At 45.1% G+C, this 17,347-nt stretch overlaps 1 protein-coding gene across 2 annotated transcripts in view; it reads right to left on the bottom strand.

Moving 5' to 3' along the window:
• The window catches only part of AHCTF1 (AT-hook containing transcription factor 1), a 1,009,458-nt gene that overhangs the window by 708,289 nt on the left and 283,822 nt on the right, over positions 1 to 17,347 (bottom strand). For both annotated transcript variants that reach the window (XM_069235080.1, XM_069235081.1), the window contains one exon: positions 14,677 to 14,867. In XM_069235080.1, coding sequence (XP_069091181.1) covers positions 14,677 to 14,867 — 191 coding nt within the window. The remainder of the gene's footprint in view (positions 1 to 14,676; positions 14,868 to 17,347) is intronic.

Below are 17,347 nucleotides of genomic sequence, written 5' to 3'. Positions count from 1 at the left end.
GAATGTGTAATCTGAAGATAGGCAGATATTGCTGTGAGATGTATTTTGATAGAAGATAAGGCTAGTTTTGATTTTTGTAAGTGTAATAAATAGCTTACAATGTTTTTTGCACAAGCATGTAGTGGTTGAATTTGATTATTATGGCAGTAATAAACAAACCTTTTCCATTTGTTTGCGTAACAATGTCTTGTAGTAGGTTTCCCAGCTTGCTTAATGACTTCCATACATTCTTGTGTAAGTTCTAAATATCCAAACTCCAAGACTTCAGGAGCCAGATTGCTAGATTGAGCGATGCTGGATTCGGGTGTCTGATCTGCTGTTTGTGTTGAGTTAACAGATCTGGTGTGTTTGATAGTCTGATATGAGGTACTACTGACAGGTCCAGTAATGTTGTATACCATGGTTGGCGCTATTAGTATTAGTTTGAGTTTGAGTTTGTTTTGACTCAATTTGTTTGCTAGATAAGCAAGGAGTGGGAGAGGGGGAAAAGCGTAGGCAAATATCCCTGACCAACTCATCCATAACGCATTGCCTTTGGACCGAGGGTGTGGATACCTGGACGCGAAGTTTTGGCATTTTGCGTTTTCTTTTGTTGCGAATAGGTCTATTTCTGGTGTTCCCCAGCTTAGAAAGTAAGTTTGTAGTATCTGGGGATTAATTTCCCATTCGTGTGTCTGCTGGTGAGCTCGACTGAGATTGTCGGCCAACTGGTTCTGAATCCCTGGGATGTATTGTGCTATTAGGCGAATGTGATTGTAAATCGCCCAATGACAAATCTTCTATGCTAAGAAACACAGTTGTGGTCAGTGTGTCCCTCCTTGTTTGTTTAAGTAATACATTGTTGTCATGTTGTCTGTTTTGACAAGAATGTGTTTGTGGACTATTAGCGGTTGAAATGCTTTCAATGCTAGAAACCCTGCTAACAGCTCTAAATGATTTATATGCAGTTGCCTTTGTTGAACGTCCCATTGTCCCTGTATACTGTGCTGGTTGAGGTATGCTCCCCACATCATCATGGAAGCATCTGTTGTGATCACGTATTGAGGCACTGGGTCTTGGAATGGCCGCCCTTGGTTTAAATTTATAGGATTCCACCATTGAAGCGAGAAGTGTGTTTGGAGGTCTATCAACACTAGATCTTGAATTTGACCCTGTGCTTGTACCCATTGTGCTGCTAGACACTGTTGTAAGGGCCGCATGTGTAGTCTCGTGTTTGGGACAATGGCTATGCATGAAGACATCATGCCTAGGAGTTTCATTACAAACCTCACTTGATAGTGTTGGTTTGGGTATATGTTTAGTATTACATTTTGGAAGGCTTGTACCCTTTGTGGACTTGGAGTGGCAATCCCTTTTTGTGTGTTGATTGTTGCTCCTAAGTATTGTTGTATTTGACACCGTTGTAGATGTGATTTTTGGTAGTTTATAGAGAACCCTAGTTTGTGAAGGGTTTCTATGACGTATTTTGTGTGTAGAAGACACTGTTGCTGAGTGCTGGTTTTTATTAACCAATCGTCTAAGTAAGGGAACACATGCATGTGCTGTCTCCTGATGTGAGCGGCTACTACTGCAAGGCATTTTGTGAATACCCTTGGGGCTGTTATGCCGAATGGTAAGACCTTGAATTGGTAATGCACGCCTTGGATTAAAAATCTCAAGTATTTTCTGTGGGAAGGATGTATAGGTATGTGGAAATAAGCATCCTTGAGATCTAATGTTGACATGTAGTCCTGTTTGAGCAAGGGAATCACGTCTTGAAGTGTCACCATGTGAAAGTGATCTGATTTGATGTAAAGATTCAGTGTTCTGAGGTCTAATATGGGTCTCAGTGTTTTGTCCTTTTTTGGAATTAGGGAGTACAGGGAGTAAACGCCTGATCCTTTTTGATAGTTGGGTACTAGTTCTATTGCTTCTTTTTGTAACAGTGCTTGGACACCTAGTTGTAACAGGTCTAAGTGTTGTTTGGTCATATTGTGTGCTCTTGGAGGCACATCTGGTGGCAAATGTAGGAATTCTATGCAATAACCATGTTGGATAATGGCTAGGACCCACGCGTACGTAGTTATGTGTTCCCAGTTGTGGTAATCTGTAAATCTCCCCCCCACTGGTGTTGTGTGGTGGGGGTTTGTGACATTGAAGTCACTGTTTGGTTTGGGGGGTTTTTGGGCTCTGGAATTTCCCTCTTGTTTTAGGGAACTGTCCACCCCTATATTGTCCTCAAAAACCTCCCCTCTGATAATGGCCCTGATATGTGGGTTTGACTTGTGAGGAGGAAGGCTCTGTGGTTTGGGCCCGAAACCCCCCTCTAAAGTGCGGCTTCCTAAAAGTGCCTCTGCTCTGTGGGAAATAGAGCGCGCCCATGGCTTTGGCCGTGTCCGTGTCTTTTTTCAGTTTTTCTATCGTCGTATCCACCTCCGGCCCAAACAATTGTTGTTCGTTGAAAGGCATATTCAGCACAGCCTGCTGAATTACTGGCTTAAATCCGGAGGTTCGTAACCATGCGTGTCTACGAATGGTTACTGCTGTGTTCACTGTCCTCGCCGCCGTGTCTGCTGAGTCCATAGCCGACCTTATTTGGTTGTTCGAGATAGCTTGGCCCTCCTCAACAACCTGTTGGGCACGTTTGTGGAACTCTTTGGGAAGGTGCTGAATGAGATGTTGCATTTCCTCACAATGTGCCCTGTCGTATCGTGCCAACAGAGCTTGCGAATTGCCAATTCGCCATTGATTGGCTGCCTGTGCTGCCACCCTCTTGCCTGCTGCATCGAATTTCCGACTTTCTTTGTCAGGCGGTGGTGCGTCTCCAGAAGTTTGTGAGTTTGCCCTTTTCCGTTCTGCTCCTACTACCACCGAATCAGGAGTTAACTGTTGTGTGATATATATATACAGGGTCGCTACGGGGAGGGTTATATTTCTTCTCCACCCTAGGCGTGATGGCTCTGCCTTTGACTGGGTCCTGAAACACTTGTTTGCGTGTTTTAACATGCCTGGCAGCATTGGCAAGCTTTGATATTGGCTGTGCGTAGATGACAGGGTGTTGAACAAAAAATCGTCCTCTATGGGCTCTATATGAAATGTAGCTGCCCTTGAAACCACCTGCATGTATGCGGTACTGTCCTCAGGTGGTGACGGCCTTGCCGGGTAGCAATCAGGACTATTGTCTGAGACCGGTGCATCATGCAAATCCCATGCATCCGGGTCATCTTGGCTCATCCCTGTGTGTGTTGGTGACTGCATCATTGGGGTTGTTGCTACCGGGGACAGATGTGGCGACTGTGTTGGCGATTGCTGTGGCGAGAACCGTGGTGGTATCCTTTCTTTAGCCACTTCCACTTTTGGCTGCATTTCCGCCTCTTGGAATGCGAGCTTGCGCTTCATCTTTATTGGAGGAAGAGTTCTGATTCTCCCCGTGTCTTTTTGTATATGCAGCCTCCTCTGGGTATGGTCTGGCTCTCCCATGCCCAGTTCTTGTTCAAATCGGTGACCTTGTAATTGTTTTGAAAGGCCTTGTTCCTCTGTATAGGAGCCTTGTTTCGGCTCCGAGGCTGCATGTTTCGGCACCAAAATCTTTGATAGTCTTTTTTGGCTCAGAGGAAACCTTTTTGACTTTCGGGGTGCCGAACTCTCGGTGCAGAGTCTGTTTTGGAGCCGGTTCTCGACCGGAGTCGATGTCTTCGGCTGCTGGGAGGCCTTTTTCGGTGCCGATGTTTGGTCACCGTGTTTTCGGGTTAAGCCATGGCCTGTTGGCGGTGGCGTCCCCTTGGCTTTCATTATTTTGGTGTGAGTTTTTACCGGGCCTGGTTTACTCACTGTTTGTTGCGTCTATCGGCTGCTCGCTCTCGGACCCGTCAGAGTCCGAATCTCAAATGGAGAATATCTCCTCTTCTTAGACGTCGGTGGGCCCGGCCGGTGTCTACGCCATCTGGAATCTTCGAGCTCTTCGATCCCTCAGTGTTTTCTTGGATCGAAATGCCCGACAGGCCTTGCAAGTATCCTCTTTGTGTTCGGGGGACAAACACAGATTACAGACCAAGTGTTGGTCTGTATAAGGATACTTTGCGTGGCAGTTGGGGCAGAAGCGGAAGGGGGGCCGGTCCATGAGGTGTGAAGATGGACGCGGTCGGGCCGACCAGGCCCCGCCGAGGAGTGGAAGCCCTTAAGGGCCGCCGGAGCTCTTCTTTCTTCGGTGTCTATGTGCTAGCACTAACCCGGTACCGAGCGCAAACAATACCATCGAATTTTCCGATGGATAAATATATTTTCCGAACCGAAATACGAAGTGAAGAGGAACACGTCCGAACCCGATGGCGGAAAGAAAGCAATCTAAGATGGAGTCGACGCCCATGCGCAATGTAGCCGAAAGGGAGGAGTCCCTCGATCTTGTGACTCGAAAAGACTTCTTAGAAGAAAAACAACTTGTAACACTCCGAGCCCAACACTAGATGGCAGGATAATGCACAGCATGTGTATCTGCAGCTACACATGCCATCGAACACATATATATACACACACACACACACACACAAAGATAGAAGCAGTCACTACAATGAGGTCATAAAATGTAGGAGGACCGAGCTGAGAAACCTGCAATAAAGTACTATTATAAGAGAGAGGAAAGAATGGAGGACATCACACATACCCCAGTAAAATAAAGGCTATCAAAGCATTTAACTCAATGCCAACTGACTGGGTAGTCCTCATCAGATCGATGATAATGAAAAATTAAAAGAAAACAGCAGGTGAAAAACCTAGTTGAAGTACGGAACAAAAGGTAAAATACATAGTTCTCCAAGGACAAAACCCAACAAGGTGGATGTACGCAAACTGAAACAACGTAGTTAAAAGCTGAATAAACAAAAGTTGCAACTTATACAAGAGTAACAATTGCTCATAGGAATGAAAATGTCACTTACCCAGTGTACATCTGTTCGTGGCATTAGTCGCTGCAGATTCACATGTTTGGCACAGTCCGCTGCCTGGTGTTGGGCTCGGAGTATTACAAGTTGTTTTTCTTCGAAGAAGTCTTTTTGGTCACGGGACCGAAGGACTCCTCCCTCTTTGGCTCCATTGCGCATGGGCGTCGACTCCATCTTAGATTGTTTTCCCCGCAGAGGGTGAGGATGGAGTTGTTTGGTATAAATAGTGCCCATGCAATGGAGTGAATATGTATGTATGATAAGAGTTTCTAATAATTATTTACAAATGTTCAGATGTTTAAGGTTTATGATCTACTTCTAAACGGCTACAGGCTTTCCGGGGAGGTGGGAGGGTACATGTGAATCTGCAGCGACTAATGCCACGAACAGATGTACACTGGGTAAGTGACATTTTCAGTTCGATGGCATATGTTGCTGCAGATACACATGTTTGGCATAGACTATAAAGCAGTTACCTCCCCTAAAAGCGGTGGTTTAGCCTGTAGGAGTTGAAGTAGTTTGGAATAATGTTCTTAGTACAGCTTGGCCCACTGTAGCTTGTTGTGCATTTAGTACGTCTACACAGTAGTGTTTAGTAAACGTATGAGGCGTAGACCAGGTTGCAGCCTTACATATTTCGCTCATAGGAATGTTTCCTAGAAAGGCCATTGTAGCACCTTTCTTTCTGGTTGAGTGTGCCTTTGGTGTAATAGGCAATTCTCTTTTGGCTTTAAGATAGCATGTTTGAATGCATCTGACTATCCATCTAGCAATGCCTTGTTTAGAGATTGGATTTCCTATGTGTGGTTTTTGAAAAGCTATGAACAGTTGTTTTGTTTTCCTGATTAGCTTTGTTCTGTCAATGTAATACATTAGTGCTCTTTTGATGTCTAATGTATGTAGTGCCCTTTCAGCCACAGAATTTGGTTGTGGGAAGAACACTGGCAATTCTACCGTTTGATTTAAATGGAATGGTGAGATTACTTTTGGCAGAAATTTTGGATTTGTTCTTAGAACTATTTTATTGTTGTGTATTTGAATAAATGGTTCTTGTATGGTAAATGCCTGTATTTCACTTACTCTTCTGAGGGATGTGATTGCAATGAGAAATGCGACCTTCCAGGTTAGATATTGCATTTCACAGGAATGCATGGGTTCGAAAGGGGGACCCATGAGTCTTGTTAAGACGATGTTAAGGTTCCATGAAGGAACTGGTGGTGTTCTTGGTGGTATAATTCTTTTTAGCCCTTCCATGAATGCTTTAATAACTGGTATTCTAAATAGAGACGATGAATGAGTAGTTTGTAGGTAAGCAGATATAGCTGCGAGGTGTATTTTTATAGATGAAAAAGCGAGATTTGCTTTTTGCAAATGTAGTAAGTATCCTACTATGTCTTTAGTAGAGGCATGTACTGGTTGTATTTGATTGGCATGGCAGTAGTAAACAAATCTTTTCCACTTAGATGCATAGCAGTGTCTAGTGGAAGGTTTTCTAGCTTGTTTTATGACCTCCATGCATTCTTGTGTGAGGTCCAAGTGTCCGAATTCTAGGATTTCAGGAGCCAAATTGCCAGATTCAATGATGCTGGGTTTGGATGTCTGATCTGTTGTTTGTGTTGTGTTAACAGATCTGGCCTGTTGGGTAGTTTGACATGCGGTACTAGTGAAAGGTCTAGTAGAGTTGTATACCAAGGTTGTCTTGCCCATGTGGGTGCTATCAGTATGAGTTTGAGTTGGTTTTGACTCAACTTGTTTACTAGATATGGAAGGAGAGGGAGAGGGGGGAAAAGCGTACGCAAATATCCCTGACCAATTCATCCATAGAGCATTGCCTTGTGATTCGCGGTGTGGGTACCTGGATGCGAAGTTTTGGCATTTTGAGTTTTCTCTTGTTGCGAACAAATCTATATGGGGTGTTCCCCAAATTTGAAAGTACTTGTTCAGAACTTGGGGGTGAATTTCCCATTCGTGGACTTGTTGGTGGTCTCGCGAAAGGTTGTCTGCTAGTTGGTTTTGTATTCCTGGAATAAATTGTGCTATTAGGCGAATGTTGTTGTGAATCGCCCACTGCCAAATTTTTTGTGTTAGGAGGCACAATTGTGTTGAGTGTGTTCCTCCTTGTTTGTTTAGATAATACATTGTTGTCATGTTGTCTGTTTTGACAAGAATGTATTTGTGTGTTATTATGGGTTGGAAGGCTTTTAACGCTAGAAATACTGCCAACAGTTCTAGGTAATTGATATGAAGTTTTGTTTCGTGTATATCCCATTGTCCTTGAATGCTGTGGTGATTGAGGTGTGCTCCCCACCCTGTCATGGAAGCATCTGTTGTTATAACGTATTGAGGCACTGGGTCCTGAAACGTCCGCCCTTTGTTTAAATTTTTGCTGTTCCACCATAGAAGCGAGAGGTATGTTTGGCGGTCTACCAACACCAGATTTTGAAGTTGACCCTGTGCCTGTGACCATTGTGATGCTAGACACTGTTGTAAGGGTCGCATGTGTAGTCTTGCGTTTGGGACAATGGCTATGCATGATGACATCATGCCTAGAAGTTTTAGCGCAAATTTTGCTTGTATCTTTTGGTTTGGAAACATAGCACTTATTAGCTTGTGGAATGCCTGCACTCTTTGTGGACTTGGAGTGGCAATTCCTTTTGATGTGTTGATGGTTGCTCCTAGATATTGTTGTGTTTGACACGGTTCTAGGTGTGATTTTGTGTAGTTGATGGAAAACCCCAGTTTGTGAAGGGTTTGTATGACAAAGGTGGTGTCGTTTGCGCATTTTTTTACTGTGTTGGTTTTGATTAGCCAGTCGTCTAGGTAAGGGAACACATGTATCTGTTGTCTCCTGATGTGTGCTGCTACTACTGCTAGACATTTTGTGAACACTCTTGGTGCAGTTGTTATTCCGAATGGCAACACCTTGAATTGGTAATGTATTCCTTTGAATACGAACCGTAGGTACTTTCTGTGAGAAGGGTGTATTGGTATATGAAAGTACGCATCCTTTAGGTCTAATGTGGTCATGTAATCTTGCTGTTTGAGCAGTGGAATGATGTCTTGTAGTGTGACCATGTGAAAATGGTCCGATATGATGTAGGTATTTAGTGTCCTGAGATCTAATATTGGTCTCAATGTTTCGTCTCTTTTTGGGATTAGAAAGTACAGGGAGTAAACTCCTGTGTTTTTTTGTTGTACTGGTACTAATTCTATTGCATCCTTTTGCAGTAGTGCTTGAACTTCTAGTCCTAAAAGTTCTAAATGATGTTGTGACATTTTGCGTGTTTTGGGGGGGATGTTTGGTGGGAAGTTGTGGAATTCTATGCAATAGCCATGTTGGATTATTGCTAATACCCAATTGTCTGTTGTAATCTGTTGCCAAGATTGGTAGAATTGGCTTAGTCTTCCCCCCACTGGTGTTGAGTGAAGGGGTTGCGTGACTTGAAAGTCACTGTTTAGGTGGAGGTGTTTTTGGAGTCTGGAATCTTCCCCTACTCCTTGGGAATTGACCCCCCCGATATCCCCTGAAACCACCCCTTTGGAAGGAACCCTGATATGGTGTGGTTCTTGATTGTTGGCTGGTGGTGTCTGTGGGTTGGCCACGAAACCCCCCTCTAAATGGAGTTTTTCTGAAAGAGCCTCTGCTCTGCGGGGAGTAGAGTGCGCCCATGGCTTTGGCCGTGTCTGTGTCCTTTTTAAGTTTTTCAATGGCTGTATCCACTTCCGAGCCAAACAGTTGTTTCTCGTTGAAGGGCATATTAAGGACAGCCTGCTGGATTTCAGGTTTGAAGCCTGAAGTGCGTAGCCAAGCGTGTCTCCTTATGGTGACAGCAGTGTTGACTGTTCTTGCTGCAGTATCGGCTGCGTCTAGTGAAGAGCGGATTTGATTGTTTGAGATCGTTTGTCCCTCTTCCACTATTTGCTGCGCCCTTTTTTGGTATTCCTGGGGAAGATGGTCTACGAGAAGTTGCATCTCGTCCCAGTGTGCGCGGTCATATCTGGCCAGCAGCGCTTGTGAATTTGCGATGCGCCACTGGTTGGCTGCCTGTGACGCCACTCTTTTCCCTGCCGCGTCAAATTTTCGGCTTTCTTTGTCCGGAGGTGGGGCGTCGCCAGATGTATGTGAATTTGCTCTTTTGCGAGCTGCCCCTACTACCACAGAGTCGGGTGGTAACTGCGAAGTAATATACACTGGGTCTGTGGGTGGTGGTTTGTATTTCTTATCCACCCTTGGGGTGATGGCTCTTGATTTTACGGGCTCCTCAAAAATTTGTTTCGCGTGCCGTAACATCCCTGGTAGCATTGGGAGACATTGATATTGGCTATGTGTAGCCGAGAGGGTGTTAAATAAGAAATCATCCTCTATAGGATCGGAATGCAGTTGGACATTGTGGAAGTCTGCAGCCCTAGCCACCAGTTGCGAGTATGAGGTACTGTCCTCTGGCGGTGACGGCTTTGTGGGGTATGACTCGGGATCATTGTCCGGCACTGGGGTGTCATACAGGTCCCAGGCGTCTTGATCCTGATCGTCATGACTTATGGTAGTTTGCGCTGGTGAGTGCATTTGTGGCGGTGTTTGTGCCGGCGATGCCTGTGGAGGAGAGGGCGGAGGCGTGACTTTTTTAACCACTTTGGCTTGTGGTTGTGTGTCATCCTTTGGAAGTCCGATCCTTCTTTTCCTCATGATTGGGGGAAGGGTTGATATCTTCCCTGTATCTTGCTGGATGCACAGTCTCTTTTGTGTGTAGTCCGATTCTACACTTTGGAGCTCTTGTCCAAATTTGTGCATTTGGCCACTTAGTCCTTGTTCCTCTGAGTAGGATGAAGGTGTGGTATTTTTCGGCGCCGAGAGAGAATCTTTTTTCGGTTTCGGCACCGACAGAATTTTTGTTCCTTTCGGCATGGATTCTCGGTGCCGATGTTTTTCGGTGCTGGTATCTTGTTTTTGTCTCTCGGAGCCGCTTTCTCGGCTCCGAGGTTGCTCCATGGCGGTCCCTCGACCGGAGTCGGGTGTCTTCGCTATGGGCGTGCCCTTTTTCGGCCCCTTCGACGGGTCGCCTGATTTATGGGTCGAGCCATGGCCTGTTGGCAGTGGCGTCCCCTGGGCTTTCGGTTTGTCGATGGATTTACTTTTCGACGTCTTACTCACAGTTTGTTGCTGTTGTTCGACGTCGGAGTCTCCGGATTCTGATTCCGGAACCGAGAATGTTTCCTCTTCGTCGTCGAAACGTTGTTTTGTCGACGTGGACGCCATTTGGTGACGCCTGGCTCTTCGGTCCCGGAGTGTTTTTCTGGACCGGAAGGCTCGACAGGCTTCACAGGTATCCTCCTTGTGCTCGGGGGACAAGCACAAGTTACAGACCAAGTGCTGATCTGTATAAGGATACTTACTGTGACATTTTGGGCAGAAACGAAACGGGGTCCGTTCCATCGGCTTCGATGTCGCACGCGGTCGGGCCGACCAGGCCCCGATGGGGGATCGAAACTGCCCCAAAGTCTTCCGATGATCGGTGTCGATGTACCTAACTATCCCGATACCGAACGGAACAATACCGACGCTTTCTTCCGAGATTCTGACTAACTTTCCGAACCGAAACACGGAGCGAAAAGGAATACGTCCGAACCCGACAGCGGAAAAAAACAATCTAAGATGGAGTCGACGCCCATGCGCAATGGAGCCAAAGAGGGAGGAGTCCTTCGGTCCCGTGACCAAAAAGACTTCTTCGAAGAAAAACAACTTGTAATACTCCGAGCCCAACACCAGGCAGCGGACTGTGCCAAACATGTGTATCTGCAGCAACATATGCCATCGAACATAACGTTCCTTCAGAAAATAGAACAGATTTAAATCATTACAAAGTAAAAGACAAAGCAGAGATGTAGAAATATTATGACACCATGAAGAATAGTTTCCCTGATAAGTTCCTTTCACTCTATGTCCGAAAGGAGAAATTAATCCCCTTACGAACATATCCCAACAAAAGACAGAGCCATAATGTTCAAAGAACATGCATAAACAACCAGGTATCCAGCGTAAGATGGAAGTCAGCCATGAACACACAAAATAACTAGATAGCTGCGTCTTAAGAATAAATATGTAGAAATCTGGAGGTCGTCGATGGAGCGTGCCCTCTTGCCTAAGAGGAGCCTGTAGCAGCCAAGGTACAGGACCATACCTCAAAGCGATAAATAAGTATTACACATCTACTTGTGATGAAGAAGAGGTGCAAGGACAGCAAGACCAGCAGCACCGGAAAAGAATGCTATGAGCATGACTTGCACAGACACAAGAAATAATTTGCACCCTTGTACCACCAGTGCCGGAGATACCAGTGGCAAGAGTTCATGCTGCTGAGGTATAGCAAGAGAAGCTAGGTAAAGAAATGCAAAGAGGAACGGATGTGGAACAGCAGTACCACTTGCCCCACTATTCCACATAGGAAAGTAAAAATCTCTCATGAGACCAACAACACTAGAAAGAGAAGCGTAAATGCCCCAATATTAAATCAAAGTGAAACAATACACCATAAAAAAGACACGTGTGCAAGCAAAAACGTTTCCAGGGAGCCATAATGACAAGCTCCCTCTAACGGATACAAAGAGTGCTACATGTACTAAGGCTTATAAGGCATACAGAAGATGCTCTACACTGAACAGGTTACATACCATACCTGTAACCATCTCTGAGCACAAAGCCTGTCTTCAGAGAAAAAGAAAAAAGAAAAAAAAAATACTTTAAAAGGTGCTAAACCCACTGAGAGCCATAAAGAATATACAACTCCCAGACAGCATACAACAGAAAACTGTCATTAACAGCCATAAGAAAAAATAGGAATACCTCCAGAGGCAGGAACACCATACTAGGTGTCACCAGAAAATGGAATACCTTAAACTGTAGCGAAAAAGGGAGCTGAAACTTGGCTTAATAGAAGGTATGGGACTCAACTCTGGAATGGGACGATCTGTAAGCATAACAGTACACATTTTTACAAATCTTTTCCACCCCGGCTGTCCCCAAAGTGCTGCAACAAAGAATCAGCATGAGTGCCGAATAGGTGAGTGCCATTGAAAGGCATATCTTCCAAAGTAGATTGAACAGCAACCGAAAAAATTTGAGGCGCATCAAGGCATGTTGGTGTAGTGCTACAAAGTGAAATATGGCACAGCCAACTGAGTCGGTGGTATCCATACCACACCGTATGACAAACCTAGCTGCCTCTCACTCCTTCTGAAGTGTCTGGGCGAGTTTGCTCTGGTTCTCCTCTGGAAGCAAAGGTAGCAGGTGCGCCACTAAACCCCACATCCGATGGGAAAGACAACTCAGAATACAAGAGGTGCTGATCAACCGCAGGGCAGGGCTGGTTGGGCAGAAAATGCTTCACCCACAAGATTCCAGCCATCTGGACTAACTGCCCGGATGAACGTTAGGGAGGATTCGGAGGTCAGAAGAGGCAGTAGCAGCCTGTAGGATAAAATAATCTGGGTCTCCAGGGGTGGGCTAGAGTCTATGGGCTAAGGATCTATCCACAGAAGCCCCATTAGCAGGTTAGGCCCAGGTCCCCAATAAAATGTCAGAGGGTCTCACTACATGGGCGCACAGGCTCTGTTCCAGTCTGACCCTGGTAAAGCACTGTTAACAAGAAGTCAGTGGGTGACTTCCAGAGAAGGGAGCTGCAATTCTAGGACCACAGCTGACTTCTTCAGTACCTCTGCAAAACAAAGAAGGAACTTGTCTTCCATCACAAGGCCACAACTTCAATAGCCAACTACCCTCCAGAGGTGCCTGGACAGTCTCGTCCACAAGGTTGGTAAACCCGGTGTCAGCATGGCATAGCACTTGGTAGGGTAATTGTTTGGGCATCGACTGGCACCACCGTCAGCTGATGACATTCCAGCGTTGCAGGTAGGAATCTAGAAGGGCTGTGCAACAGAGCTGCAATGGATCCGAGAATTGAGCCAGAGGGCCTATCTAACACATAGGGCGAACCTGCCAGACTGGAGTCAGGTATGACCCCTCTAACCTCCTTGGTGCTAAGAAGCAAGCCAGAGGGCGGTAGGGTCCAAAGAGGGTGTGAAGGGAATTGTATTAATATCGCATCTGGGCCAGAGTCGCCACGGCGACAGGGAATGCAGGGAGGGGTGGGCTCATGTGTCAACTCCTCAATTAGGGATAAGGAGCAAGCACCGGAAACAACAGACTTACCTGCCGCAGGCAGATGCAGCAACTTCGACTGCTGGCACATCGCAGTCTGCTATTTTGAGGTTGAAGGACATTAACGGGAATGGCTCCTGGAACAAATTTGCGACCACTCCCTGAACTTGGAGCAAGGCTGACAATGGAGCAGGCCTCCACCAGACGCGCTGGCAAAATCTTCATACGCCATTCTCCCAAACACCTAGAAAAAACAGATAACTATAGGAGCAGCAAACCTCAGAGTTGTGGTGTTCCCCGAGGCACCAAATGCAAACAGGATTATGGTCCATGGCAGACATCTGCCTGTCAGAGAACCCACACAGTTTGAAACCCTAGGACATATAGAAAAAGTTGTTAGCGAGTTGGAGAGGGGATTACATGCACTCAGTTGACGTCAGATCCACTGGGCGACATCGCTACGTAGTCACACAACGCCCTCTACTGACGCGCAGAGGTACTGCTGGAAAAAGTTTCTAGATCCAGTCTGGCACCCGAGTAAGAATTCTAAGGTAAGGAATCTGCGGCTAGATGTCTATCAGATAACCAAGTGTAAGAACCCTGGTACAATTTTAATGACCCCTTACCAATATGTGACAGGATAAGATGGGGATAATTTCCAATCCATAAGCCACCAGTGTCAAAGCCAATAGATATGGCTCTGGAAAGCATGCAAGTTTTTAATGTTTAGTTCTTGTAAACATTTGTTAAAAGTGTCATGCATATGTTTGGGGAAAAAGTCAAAAACAAATGGAATAATAAATATAAAATGAAAGATGAAGCCCGGCTGTTTCCTTTTTCGTAGACAGCCAATACGTATCTCTGTATTTCAAAGGGTTAGCCAGTTTCATAATGCTCACTGCCAGGATACCTTCCGGTGACTGCTGCACTTTAGAAATTACAAAATAAATTAATGAAAGGAGAGATTAGCTCTATTGCCCAGTCATTGAAACGGAGTACTTTTAGGCCAATGTGTGCAAATAAAATGCAATCTCTTAGGGTGAAAACAGACAATGGTTAAAGAGGGCTGACCCACTGCAACGTGCTGTATACATACTGTGGTGGTGGAAAACAAAATGTGAATGACCGCTAAACAGGTCACTGGATGAAGCAGACTTAACAAAAACCCCTCTCTGTAAGTGTTTACACATGTTTCTATTTTTATTATAATTTCTTTCTGGAAAACTTAAAGCTACCAGTGCACATCTAAAGTAGTCTCTAGGGTACACCTAATGACATTTTCTAAGTCACTACACTTTTATATCACACTGTGTCTCTAAACACAAAATAAAAACAGTGTCAGCTCAAGAGTACCATGAATCTACAAATTGTAAATAACTTCCAGTCTTGTGTAAACAACAAGAACTTGAAAAAAGAAGTAGAAACTGCTGCCTGAAAAGGTAAATCAACTGCCTAACAGAAAAGGCAGAGAAATCCTCTCCACTACCATGCATCAGAGATCAAGCTAGGAAGAACAGCCACCACTCCGTTGGCAAAAATGTAGAGCATGCTGTAAACATACAGATAGAGGAGCAGGGAGTTAGCAGATTCAAAAGACATTACACATACCTATTGTAGAGCAAAACTGTGAGATGAAGGGTAACCTCACTGCTGCTAGTTAAAGGAGGCTTTATCATCTGTACGTAACGCAGAGCTTGCTGGTGCTCCCCTTGACACATTAAGGCGTGAATAATTCGTGTATGGTGCAATGTCAGCAAGGACCTGCAAGTCGCTGGATGAAGTATGCCATCTAAAGAATTCTGTATGAATAAAAAGGCAGAAATGCAGTTGACTGAGATAAAGTACATGCTTCTGAATTTCAGATCGTCAATCCAAAGTTCTTGATTGGTTTAACAGGTTAACCATAAAAGTACAAAATGCGTTTGAAAAACGATTACACACAGCACAAAAAAACATTCAAAAGACAGTTTTATACCAATCAATCAATATCACATAAAAATGTCATATCATGCACAATTTTGTTTACAAAAATACAAATTGCCATATCTCAGTTTTAAAAACACAAATAAATAAAAAAAACTCCAAAATACAGCAAAGAGGCAGCAGAAATCAAGCAACAGATAATAGGACTGATGCAACAGGTGAATATCATACCAGTGTCCGCCACCATCTGATGAGTCTGAATTAACTTAGCCACTTAAAACAAATATTAATCAATGGTAATGACTGGATAAAAAGAAAGGCTTGCCTACATTGCTTAATATTTGTGCCTCAAAATTGGCATCAGTAAACACTTACTAATCAGTGCACAGAATTTTAAAAAAATTAAAAATGCATTATATTAGGAGGAGAATAAGAGCCACATGAATATGCTGGTAGGATGGCATGGTAAATAAAAGTGTCTGAAAAACAGACCTAAAAATGCACTGTGTTTAGCCTCAGTCGTGTCAATAACATACTATAGTGACCATTATAGACCCATACAAGGCAGGGCTTCATGACAAAGGTAGTGTTAAACTTGCATACAGTTTGCCACAGTGTGCTTCTGGCACTCATTACGTTCCCTTGTCCATCTAGCTCAGGTCCAAATATGGGTCATTTTTGCAAGATTGTAGGAAGTTCGGTTCCGGCTGCAGTACGCAAAACCACTTTGTGTCTGATTTTTTACGCTACTTTGACTGAAGTACACTGGGTTCCTGCTAACTAGGTCCCCAGTGCCAGTGTACCATCCCCAAAACACAAGACATCTGGTCACTTGATCCCCAAGTGGCCAGGCACTTTAGCACCTTTGAAAGTCCCTAGTTAATGGTACCTCTAGTACCTAGGGCATAGGTACTAAAGAGGGCCCCTAAGAGCTGCAGCCAACCGAAGTGACCTGTTGACACTGCCTGGGACCTTGCCCCATACTTACCGTAAGTCCAGAAGATGTAAGTCGTTGCCAAGTACTCGTATGCAGTATGTTAAAAATGAGGTCTCTAGTTGCCAGTGGTTTGCATTATGTCCAAGTAAGGACCCTCGCTCTAGTCAGGGTAAGGGAGTCATACAGCTGAGAGAACCCCTGCTCACCCCCTTGGTAGCTTGGCACAAGCTGTCAGGCTTATCTCAGAGGCAATGTGGAAAGTATTCACACACACAACACAGTGAAAACACCACAAAAGGACTCCCCACCAGTTTAGAAAAATAGCCAATATTTATCAGAGTAAAACAAGAACAAAACGACAAAAACACCAACATACACAAGCAAAGATGCACATTTATTAAAGATTACATCTCAGTAAAGTGCCTAGAAACACAACAGCTCCAACTAGGGCTATCACATCTTGACAGAGTTGTTCCAAACAGTCTGATGCCACTCGCAAGGGAGTGCAAGGCAGTCATGGAGACGCACAGACCGCAGGTACAGTACCTTTGAAAAAGATGAGGAAACAAAGACGTTGCATGGAGTCGGGAGGTGAGGTGTCACTGGAGCCAGTGTAGCGCAGGTTCCGTACTGCTACCAGGAAGGTGAGGAGTCTGCTCCTTAAATGTGAGGCAGGGGAGGTGAGACGTCGGTCCCTTACGGTTGCAGGGGAGCTGATGCAGCGTCATTGGCTAGGCCTTGGTTCCTTACAATCCTGCGGGGTCGATGAATCCAGTACATCAAGATGCAAAGTGCGGACTGCGCAGTGTCACAATCACATCGGGGGCCACAGGTGCTGCAGCAGAGTCGGGTGTCATGGCACTCGGGGCTCACACTGTGGCAGGACTTTGGAGGTGCTGCTTCGGCGAGGTCAGGCAATCAGTGTCGGTTTTCTGCACTCACCTGGGACAACGGGGTAATGGGGTCAGACAGCGGCGCCGAAGTCACTCTGGAGTAGTTCTTCTTAGTTACACCAAAACTCACTCCCAAGGGCGTAGCAACTGGATTTGGAACCACTTGTCGAGTCCGGACTTTCAGCAAGAGAGCCCAGGTGGTTGCAGATGAAGTATTTGATGTTCCTGAGACTTCTAACAGAAGGCAAGCTCAGTACAAGCCCTTTGAGAACCTTTGAAAGCAGGATATAGAAAGCAAAGTCTAGTCCTTTCACTCCTGGGACAGAATTCGAAAGCAGAAAGCCAGCAAAGCAACAGGTGGAGTAGCAGTCCCTCCTACAACAGGGGTGTGGAATTTATTAAAATATCTACTTGTCCAGGGGACAGGTTGCTTCTCAAATCTACTTGTCCTGTAAAAAGATCTACTTGTCCCTTTGGTGCCATGTAGTGTGGCGACAAATTATGGCAGCAATTAATAGCCTCTCTG

Source organism: Pleurodeles waltl, chromosome 5 (genome assembly GCF_031143425.1).
Source record: "Pleurodeles waltl isolate 20211129_DDA chromosome 5, aPleWal1.hap1.20221129, whole genome shotgun sequence".
NCBI lineage: Eukaryota > Metazoa > Chordata > Amphibia > Caudata > Salamandridae > Pleurodeles > Pleurodeles waltl.
Note: the sequence above shows the minus strand (reverse complement) of the source record. Positions and strands in the feature narration are given on the sequence as shown.